The sequence below is a fragment of the Plectropomus leopardus genome, chromosome 24, assembly GCF_026936395.1.
Source record: "Plectropomus leopardus strain MGB_pleo_1.0 chromosome 24, ASM2693639v1, whole genome shotgun sequence".
In the NCBI taxonomy this organism is placed as follows: Eukaryota; Metazoa; Chordata; class Actinopteri; order Perciformes; family Serranidae; genus Plectropomus; species Plectropomus leopardus.
In genome coordinates, this window is record NC_142199.1 from 18,044,440 (window position 1) to 18,055,000 (window position 10,561).

The 10,561-nt window shown below is 36.7% G+C and overlaps 1 protein-coding gene across 2 annotated transcripts in view; it reads left to right on the forward strand.

The window, feature by feature from the left end:
- Window positions 1–2,074: 2,074 nt before the first annotated feature.
- runx1 (RUNX family transcription factor 1) overlaps window positions 2,075–10,561 on the forward strand; it is a 67,197-nt gene continuing 58,710 nt past the window's right edge. The window contains exons 1-2 of one of the 2 annotated variants that reach the window (XM_088074364.1): window positions 2,075–2,511; window positions 5,089–5,188. Coding sequence is in view for 1 of the 2 variants with exons in the window: in XM_088074366.1 (XP_087930492.1) it covers window positions 5,131–5,188 (58 nt within the window). In the remaining variant the exon portion in view is untranslated. The remainder of the gene's footprint in view (window positions 2,512–5,088; window positions 5,189–10,561) is intronic. The other variant, XM_088074366.1, reaches the window with a different exon arrangement.

A 10,561-nucleotide genomic window follows, 5' to 3' on the forward strand; every position in this document is an offset into this window, starting at 1 on the left:
TTAAGTTGTTTATTTCTACTTTTGACCAGTTCTTTAATTTTCGAAGAAATTATTATTTTTTTTTTAAAAAGTGCTTTCTGTGCACTGTAAAATCTGACAAGTGAATTTTACATACATTTTAGGATATTGATTGCCTTGAAAAATTAAACAAAAAATAATTGTTAGTCTTAATTTATTTTTACTTTCCCTTTTACAATTTAAATGTCTGTTGCAACTTAAAGTTTGATTAAATCAACCTTTTCGTGTCATAGCAGCCTCAGTAATTCAAGTGTACTGTGCTATATACATATTATATTATATTCATCTCAATTTCAAGTATATTTAGGACATAAAACTCTAACAAATAAGATAAATCGCTGCATTTACTTTCCTTTTTTCAAGGCGATCAGTTTCCGAGGTTATTTTAAGTGAGACCGACAGATTTTACAGTATCAATGCCAAAAGCTAGCTTTCAAGCTTGCATGATACGCTGCTGAACAGCACCGCACAAACAACGGATTTTGATGTGTTTGTATGTTTATTTTTCTGCACTTTACAATGCCTCTTTTGCCAAAACGTAACAATCTATGCCAGCATGTGCTTCTGTTGACGTCCCGGAGTTGGTTTCCATGGGCTTGCATTGTCTATACATAAGTACGTGAAGCATATGGCAGCGACAGCAGACAAAGGATACTTAGAGCGTAATGTGCAGACTTAGGAGCCCTATGCAAAGCGGCAACATGTGATGACTCTTCTACAAGTGAACTTTAAGCCTTTAAAACCTGGAGGGACATCACTTTTCAAGGGCTGTAACGATGTACGAAATGTTCCACACATTGAAAAAAATAGTATAAAAATTTTAAAAAATTGAAAAGCTATGGCAAAAACATCCAGGGAAAAAAAAGTTAAAGATAAAAACAAAAAATATTCATAATTATAATAATTACTTATTTAAAATAATGTTACAGAGTTATAATAAGTACTTTTCCCAGATATTTTCCCAATTTTTCTTTTTTTTTACTTTTTTATTTTCTAAATAATTTTGGGTAATTTTCCTATACTTTTTTGGCAAATTTGTGCTAATTTTTGGGTTATCTCTTCTTTCATTGCTCATTGCCTTCTTAAAGCTAGGGAATAAACAATATTTAGAACTATAATTACATCTTTGAATTATCATAAGCACTTTTTCCAGGTGTTTTCCATGTGTCTTTTTTGCCTTTTGGGTAATTTTCCGATACTTTTTTTGCAAATTTGTGCTAATTTTTGGGTCATCTCTTCTTTCATTGCTCATTGCCTTCTTAAAGCTAGTGAATAAACAATATTTATAACTATAATTACATCTTTGAATTATCACAAGTACTTTTTCAAGGTATTTTCCATGTGTCTTTTTCACCTAAGTAATTTTCGGGAAATTTTGCAAATTTCTTGCTAATTTTCTGGTCATTGCTTCTGTCGTTGCTACTTTCCTTCTCCACATGATTTTGAAAGAAATTGGGCAAATTTGCTAATTTTTATTCATTTATTTATCTTAAATATCAAATTATATATATTATATCATTGGATCGCACAACTGTTTCCATAGGCAGAGTGGGAGGTTAGTGGGAGGTGGACTTGACTTCGACATGTGAAATCAGTGGAATTCCCCTTTTTGTGTGTGTGTGTGTGTGTGTGTGTGTGTGTGTGTAGCACAAATGCAGCACAGTACTTATTAGTTGTACTGATAATATATAACTATATAATTTCAGCTGTGGACTACACTTCTACTCAACTAACCATCATCATGTTCTTACACACACACACACACACACACACACACACAAACACACACACACACACAAAAGCGTGCACACAGAGAAGTGGTCACGGCGGTCTAACAGTCTGACCTGCAATGAGTCTTGGTGGAGTAAAGGTGACACACTCACTCTTTTCTAACCTTTGCTACACACACACAGTCTCACACACACACACACACACACATATATATACACAAAAAACCACAAACGCACATATGGGTGCTCAGAAAGACACACCACAACGCCCTCTCTCCTCATTTCTCTCGCTCTAACCACAGCTACTTCCTCGATGAAAACTGCTGGTTGATGGGGGGCAGGTGGTTAGTTTGATTACACACACACACACACACACACACACACACCAACACACACTTATGCATACTCTAAAGCCACAATGTCAGATTAATAGAAGAGAATCTCTCTTTGCTTCGACTAAATGTCGGGAAGAGAGTCATCTCTGAAGACAAAAAAGTCATCAACGCAGGTATTTGGAGAACCGTATACCAAAACCGGAGAAGAAGAGAGTCATAAAGAGCGCTGAGCGGTAAAGGAAGATGTGCATGGCGCCGGAGAGAAAGAGCGGAAGCAGAAAGGAGCTGTAAGCATGTCGAGAGAGAGTAACTAGAGAAAGGTAGAGAGAATGGGAGAGTTTTGTGGATTATTTTGCATCTGAGTCACTGGTCGGATTGGAAAACCACAAGGAGCCACCTCCGCCACGGACTGGGACACTGCGGCGAGGGTAAGAGGACCGCAACCGCAGCTTCTTTACCGCCGCTATTTACAATGTTTGATGGTCCTTCTTTTATTGCTGTAGCACACAAAAACTGAATATATCAACTTTTACAAGTCTGCACTGTAAAATGTTTGAGTGCACATTTACAATAAATGTACTAGTCGCATGATTTTTACAGTAAGTTACTGTGATACTTTTGCAGTAATTTATTGCAAGATATTACAATACATCCTGTAAAATCCTGGAAATAATTAACAGAGAATAAAGTTTGGATGTGCATTTACAAGAAATTACCACTTTCACAGTAAGTTACTGTAATACTTTTACAGTAATTTATTGCAAAATATTACAATACATCCTGTAAATAATTACCAGCTACTAGTTGCATGACTTTCACAGTAAGTTACTGTAATACTATTACATTAATTTATTGCAAATTTTACAATACATCCTGTAAAATCCTGGAAATAATTAACAGTGAATAAAGTTTGAATGTACATTTACAAGAAATTACCATTTTCACAGTAAGTTACTGTAATACTTTTATGGATTTCATGGATTTATTGCAAAATATTACAATACATCCTGTAAATAATTAACATTTAATTAACAATTAATATTAACAGTGAACAATGTTACAAGTCTGCACTGTAAAATGTTTGAGTGTACATTTACAATAAATTACCAGCTACTAGTCGCATGACTTTCACAGTAAGTTACTGTAATACTTTTACATTCATTTTTTGCAAAATATTACAATACATCCTGTAAAATCCTGGAAAATAATTCATTTGCGTCAATTGTTTGGGGGTTTTCCGTTTTTCTTTCTTGTTTTCCTTGTTTCTGGTTTCTCTTGTTTTGTTTCCTGTTTTATTTTGTAGTTTCACTCCTCATGTGTCATGCATGGTTTTTCTTCCTGTCTCTAGTACTAGTTTCACCTGTTTTGTCAATCTTCCCCTGCACACCTGTTTCTGTTTTAGTCTTGTTTAGTCCTCCCTTGTGTTTCCAGCCACATTTTTATTTGTTGTCCAAACCCCTAACCCCATGTCCACTTAAACCAGCTGTGTGTGTTGTCTTGATCAGTGCCCTCTCTGTATATAAACCTGTATATTCCCTGCGGGTTTTTCTGCTTCTGTTACCCTGCTGTGGATCCTGCTCTATTTACCCTGCTGTGGAGCCTGCTCTATTTACCCTGCTGTGGATCCTGCTCTGTTTACCCTGTTGTGGATCCTGCTCTGTTTACCCTGCTATGGATCCTGCTCTATTTACCTTGCTGTGGATCCTGCTCTGTTTACCCTACTGTGGATCCTGCTCTGTTTACCCTGTTGTGGATCCTGCTCTGTTTACCCTGCTATGGATCCTGCTCTATTTACCTTGCTGTGGATCCTGCTCTGTTTACCCTGCTGTGGATCCTGCTCTGTTTACCCTGTTGTGGATCCTGCTCTGTTTACCCTGCTGTTGATCCTGCTCTATTTACCCTGTTGTGGATCCTGCTCTGTTTACCCTGCTGTGGATCCTGCTCTATTTACTCTGCTGTTTTTCCTTGCTGTGACCTGCCATGTTCCTGGCATATCCCTGCCTGTCTTCATCCATGTATCTTCTTTGATTCTGAGTTAGTTTGTTTTTTCATTCATATTTTTTTTGTACCATTTGGTCATATGTTTCTTTTGGACTTTATATCAGAATTAAAAGCTTGCTTATGGTTTGGACATCCATCTGCCTATTTGTTCTGCATTTGGGTCCTCATTCACATCACCTTGTGACATAAAAGGGTCAAAAAGTGCAAACTTTGCTACTGGATTATTGGCAAAATAAAAGTTTCGGCAGATACACAAAATTAATTTAATCTGATTAGGATCAAGAGCAAAAAAATCACGATCGGGACATCCTAAATAGCAACAGAAAAATATTGATAAGCCTTTCAGGCTACTATGGTTTTATTCACTGAGATTATAGTATGTTTTAAATGACAGAAATTCTGTGTGTATATAAGTAGATAGATATAGAAACATTGCAGGTACCAGCATGATATAAGGACCAACAAACCCCAGACTTTCATGCAGAGTCCAGTGTCCGCTTCCTGTCTGCGTGTTATGTTTTTTTTCACCTAACACCTTACTATATGCCTCCTTCCCGAAATCCTCACCATCAGTCTTCGGCATGCGTGTTTGTTGATGCCGGTGTTAGTTGCCATGTGCTTTTATTGCCTAAGCACAAATGTAAAGAATACTCAAAACATAACATGTAGACGTGGAATTCCACTGCTAGGTGGCAACATGTGACAAGTTGGCATGAGAACATGTTGAAATAGACAGGAAATTACCTCACAACTTACCTTTATCTTTGTTTTTTATCCATAAAACTTTAGAGTTGTAACCACTGAATGCTCTGTTGGTGTGCTTAAATCAGTGATGAATTTGTGCAGTACACTCCTTTCCAAACAAAGCCATGCACACACCCACATAGATAGATGTGGTTTGTGGTTAAGAGATTGGCCGTGAATGTTGATTTCTCAGCTTGTTGGAGGAACTCCTCTTGACCTTTCGTTGTCTGTGTCTCTGTGAATTTTCTGTTCATTTACAGATTAAAAAAAAAAAGAGTGGAGAGGAAGAAAAATCTCATTTCATGGCATCCAACAGTATCTTTGAGTCACTGTCCTCCTATCAGTCTGATTCTATAAGAGGTAAGTGTGTTTTGTGTGCATGTGTGTGGGTAGTTTAAGTTTACCTGCGCTGTTTACCTGCATTGTTGCCTCTTGGTTTTTAATGGCTTGATATTGTATGTTTTTAAGTATTTCAAGTGAGTTTTCTGTGGCATCTCATTTTTTTTTCATGTTTTTCATCTGGGCTTTAGCCTGCATCTATATGGCCATCCACCAGATGTTGCTTTACGGTAAAACTGCACTTTGGTATAAACTTGTTAACGTTGCAGAGTTGTGCGATATCAAATGAGCTGGTAGAACATTACGTGTAACATTCAGCCTCCAAAATGATACAGTACGTGCACTATTGACTATTGTTACAAGCGATTTGTACGTTTCCTGCTGCTGTGGTGAATCAGTTACAAATCAATAGACTTTCCGTTTGAGACGCATTTTCGGAACCGTATTAACTTTGACTTATTATAAAGTACGTCCTCATAGGGTTTATTTTCCTAAATTTAACAACAAAGACGTTACTTTGCTAAATCTAAACACAAGTTTTTTTCCTAAACATAACAGTAAATTTTATTTCCTAAATAATGGACATAACTGTACATTAGGGGCGTAACGCCATTCGTCATTCATGATTTGTGCTATATACAAACTGCTGTGTGTCTATTTACATTGGATAACATACAAACCTGTCTGTGAGAATGGTAAATGGACTTCTATAGTGCTTTTGTAGTCATTTTCAAACACTCAAATCACTTTCACACTAAGAGTCACATTCACCCATTCACACACGGTTGGTGGTTGGTTAGATCTTGGTGGTCACAGGTCAAAGGTCAAGGTCCCTGTAACCTTGTCTGTCTCATTTCTTTGAACGCAATATCTCAAGAAAACCTAAACTTTTTTTTTTCATTTTTGGCAAACATGTTCAAGTAGAAAGATGCACTGATTAGATTTTGATGGTCAAAGGTCAAGGTGACTATGACCTTGCATCCATTTCATTATCATGACTGCAATATCTCAAGAAGGCCTTGTGGTATTTTCCCCAAATGTTGGGGAAACTTGGACTCAATAATGAACTCGTTAAAATCTGATGGTTGAAGGTCAAAGGTCAAGGTCAGGGTTACCTCATGAAACAAGTTTTGGGTGATAACTAAAGAACCTTGCCCACTTTGAATTTTTAGTTGAGTGGATGTGAACCGTAAGAGAGACTTGACGGGTGATTAAAAACTGATAATACTTGAACCAGAACCTCCAGGTCTCACACTTGCATCTGGGAGCCTGCAGCCTTGTTCCCAGCCGACAGGGAGGATGACAGTAAGGAGGAGAGTGAGGAATGTAGCAGGCATTCCTTCCGGCTGCATCACCCACAGCTGTGAGAATGACTGCACGTCTGCTTCATTTTCCCAGCAAAGGGGGGATAGCATAAAAATGTTTGGAACTATCTGCAAACATAAAGAAAAAAATAGCAATATAATCACTGAAAGGCCTGAAATAAGGCCTTTGGTCAACACAATACTTTCACGTTTTGTTCTACAACATAAAATGGCTCGGTAAATACCCCATTGAGAACTCTCTTATGTGTCTTAAAAAATTGTTAACAGTAATAATTGTTAACAATTGGCTATACCAGACTACAAAAACGTCATCACACAGAACCGAGCTTTTCAGCCTGATAGTGGTGGCGACAGGACGGTAGTTTTGTACTTCTGTTGACTGCATTTAGGCTTCAAAAATCCTAAAAGTGGTGTTCATTTGTGAAAAGTATTTTGCTGAACAAGACTTGTGAGTAATTTATGTTAAGCACAAAGCTTATTACCTGCAACAATCCATAATACAATGAAAAAATCCCATATACTTTTTGATGAGGGAACCAGGGCGCCGACAGTCCTGGGATACTCCATAATCACTAAATCATATTTTATAGTTTAAAGGACTAGTAGTTTTTGTTTAATCACAGTCTTGGATATGTCAAAGATTAGCAACAACATTTATTTTGATGCATTTGTATTTTTTTTTTTGTGCAGAGTCAGATTTAAAATTCAGGCCCCATTAAAGCCATTAAGGACAAAAATGTCCACTTCCAATAACTGCTATAAGAATATTATAGATTATAATTATTTCCATTTTTGGGGATAAATCTCTTAATCAACCTTAGTCCTGATCAATAAATATATAAAATAGATAAATAAATAATAAATAAATCTGGTAAAAGAAAAAATTGGTATAAAACATATTCTTTAAAAAAAATTGTCAATGCTATATAATAAAAACTTGAAAATAGAAGTAACTTCAGAAAAAAATGAATACAAATAATAATAAATCTGAAAACTAAATCTGTATAAAATACATTGTAGGTATAAAAAGTCAATTTAATATTTTTTTTAAAACTGAATAAATTTCAGTATATTCAAAATACTAAAATGAATTGTATAAAAACATCTGTATAAAATGAAACTGGGTTTTGCCAAGTTTTTAGAAAAAGCAATTTGACTGCAAAAAGATGTCAACCATACAGTAACAACAGCTGTTAAAGGGTGAAGAGGAGGTTATTTGAGAGTTGAGAATTTGAATTTTTGTTGAAAATATGAATTCCACCCGCTCTTACACCAGAAAAAATGCGTGGCTGCATTTTGTGGTTGACATTGACGAAACACATGGCGAGCGGTGGATTTATCTCCACACTGATCTCTTCTGAGGTCTCTCAGCTGCTTGAATGATTTCATATTGTAGTCTTTAGAAAAAAAAAAGGTGCAGAAATATATTATTGTACGCCTCCTGTGGTTGTTTCCCTTGCTGCAGAAACTGTCGAGAACACTTTGTAACAGTGTGCGTTCAGGGTGTGTGTTTCCTGTTATATCTTGGTACAGCGTTTTGAGAGAAAACCAGCTTCTACTCTTGATTCTCACTCCTGAAATCACAGTTTAAGTGTTCAAAATTGTCCAAACACTTGAGAAGTGACAAAAAGTACCACCGTGAAATGTGGAAACTACCTGGAAGGGGGCTCCCTCCTCAGCCTTCCTGAGGCGTCTTCCATTTTTGGTCCCCATTAACAGGGGTTTTTTTTGTGACGTATGGTTCTAAGGACAGAGGCAAAATGTGTTTCGTGATAACGGGCGTTAAAAATGAAATCGAATTGAATTAGCAGGACGAGCAACATGCATGCAGAGCTTCCAGCACCAGTAAGCCACACCCCCCCCCCCATCAGATCACATGTTTTCCGCCTTTGTGGAGTAGACGTGGCGTCGAAAGTTGCTTTTGGTTCGCAGTATAAGAGAATCGTGACTTTCTCTGTGTAAAATTAGCTGGATTAGCGTTACAGATGGTGAAACCGAAGCGTTTAGGATTTAACCAGCTGATCAAATCGCATGCGGTTAACCCCGCCGTGGTTAACAATGATGTAATCATTTCGCGCATTCCCAGTGGTTGTCGTTGAGTACTTATGTCAACACACTCCTCCAATTGTCACTTCTGTTCCTTTAAACGTGCCGCTCTCACATGGCTGCTTTATCTCCGAATACATGTTAACACGTGTGTGTGTGCATGTGTGCGTGTGTCGGAACAAATCTACAGACACACTGCTGCTTTATCAGCGTGTGTGTGTGTGTTTATCTGCTCGGACTTATCGGAGCTTCTGTTTATCTCAGCTGAGGATGAGAGCGCAGCACAAGTTTACTGTTAGATTTCAACGGATGCAGCTGTTTGCGTTTACTGCAAATAATTCCCGAAGTGATCACGGCGACAAAAAATCAAACATTCGAAGCTCATGATTCGAATGGACAGTCGTTTTGAACAGTCTTTTTTTTTCTGTACAGTGACGTTTTGGTCCCCAGATTTTGCTGTGGAGTGAACGCTCTCGACTTTCGCATATACTCTTTGATATCGAAGCAGCGGCGGTCGTGCAGGCAGCAGCACAGAAGGAGAATTTACAGCTAATAGCATGAATTTTTTTTTAGCATATTAAGTTAACACAACTAAAAAGATACAAAATTACAAAAGAGAACATTTTTATTTATTTATTTATTTATAATAATTATTTATTTATACTGGTTTATATTTTGCATTGCATCTTCCCTGTCTCTGTCGTGATTTACACACACACAGACACACACACAGACACACACACACACACAGATTTATATATATATATATATATGTATGTATGTATATATGAAAGCTATATGGGAATATGGGAAAAGGCTAGGGGTAAACTTTATTTATAATTATCACAAATGCATATATAAATTTTGTTTACAAACTAAGCCTCTGTCATTATTTATACACACACACACACACACACACACACACACACAACACACACACAGACACACACACACATTCTTTTTAAAGCTCGGGCATAGGGGAAAAGCAAGGGATAAACTTTATTTAAAATTATTTAATTAATTATTTATAATTATGATATATATAAATATATATTTAAAATTTTTAAACTTCAAACTTACAAAAAATAAGCCCTTTTTCCACCTTTTATTTATTTATTTATTTATTTATTTATTACTAATTTTCAGGATTTTTTTTTGTGCTAACTTCTTGATAATTTTTGAGTCATTTCTTCTTTTGTTTTGCCTTTCCATTTTTATTTTTATTTTTGAAAGAAATTAGGCTAATTTGCTCAGTTTGCGAAGGGTTAACTTCATGTATCCCCATGCATCCTTAAGTATTTTTTCTTCCCTCCATCCTTCCTTTCCCGCTCTATATATCTTCAATGTCTGGCTGTTAAAAAAAAAAAAAAAAAAAATTTTTTTTTGTGTTTTTCACATCATCTGCGTTGTTATATATTTTGTATATATTTTTTTTCCTTCCCTGCGTTCATATATCAAACTTGCAAACTTGTTTTGCTGCTTTTTCTTAAATTTATGTCTTTCGGTGCCGCCACCACATCAGCCGACTTGCGGTTGCCACATCGTATAGACGCCTGTCAAGAGCTGATTCTTGTTATCTGGAGGCTCCACCTGCTCTGCGTGTGTGTGTGTGTGTGAGAGAGAGAAATAGTGTGTGTGTGTGAGAGAGACAGAGAAAGAGTTTGTTATCAGGAGACAGCAAAGTGTAACAGAGGAAACTCCACAAGTCTGCTTCGGGCTGATTTTAGAGGAGGTGATGCTGACACAGGGAACTCGTACGTTCTCGAACGACACGCGTAAATAAACCAGCGTTCTCACGTCCGTCACGTGTCGAAGTGTCAGAGAGCACTTTTGTTCAGTTACAAAAAAAACAACGAAAAAAACCCCAAACCTCAGTGCCAAAATGTGTTAGGAGCCACTGAGTAAATCCCCGCAATATTAAATATGCATTGAGAAATGAAAGATAATTGAGCTGACATCAGTCGATCATCGATAAATTAAACTAATTTTAAAAAAATGAATGTAAGACATGCATTATTGCATA